Consider the following 362-nt stretch of genomic DNA (forward strand, 5'->3'; position numbering starts at 1 on the left):
GGAGAGGCCCCCAGGAGGGGGCGTTTATGTCCAGTGCCAGGAGGAAGCGCAGGGAGGACGCCTCACCCTGCTGCTCTTCCCAGGAGGCATGTGCGGGGAGACCTGGCCCTGAGCCAGGAGCAGGCCCTGGAGTGGGGGTGCCTTGCCCCGCCGGGGTCCTGCCCTCAGTGAGGCCCGCGAGGCCAGGACGGGAGGCATCGCCTACCGTGTCTGGAGGGAGCCGGCCGAGGACTTCGAGCAGGGCCTTGTACATCTCGTCCGCGGTGCCTTCGTAGAACTTCCCGCAGCCAGCCACAAACAAGGTGTCGCCTACAGAACAGGACAGCCGGGGTGTCCAGAGCTGGGGCCAGAGGAGCCCCAGC

The 362-nt window shown here is 68.5% G+C and overlaps 1 protein-coding gene across 2 annotated transcripts in view; it reads right to left on the reverse strand.

Annotated features, from left to right (window-relative positions):
- Positions 1 to 362, reverse strand: part of HAGH (hydroxyacylglutathione hydrolase) — a 21,266-nt gene that overhangs the window by 15,375 nt on the left and 5,529 nt on the right. For both annotated transcript variants that reach the window (XM_014587026.1, XM_027770978.1), the window contains one exon: positions 206 to 309. In XM_014587026.1, coding sequence (XP_014442512.1) covers positions 206 to 309 — 104 coding nt within the window. The remainder of the gene's footprint in view (positions 1 to 205; positions 310 to 362) is intronic.

The sequence above is a fragment of the Tupaia chinensis genome, unplaced genomic scaffold (genome assembly GCF_000334495.1).
Source record: "Tupaia chinensis unplaced genomic scaffold, TupChi_1.0 Scaffold000178_1, whole genome shotgun sequence".
Taxonomy (NCBI): Eukaryota; Metazoa; Chordata; class Mammalia; order Scandentia; family Tupaiidae; genus Tupaia; species Tupaia belangeri.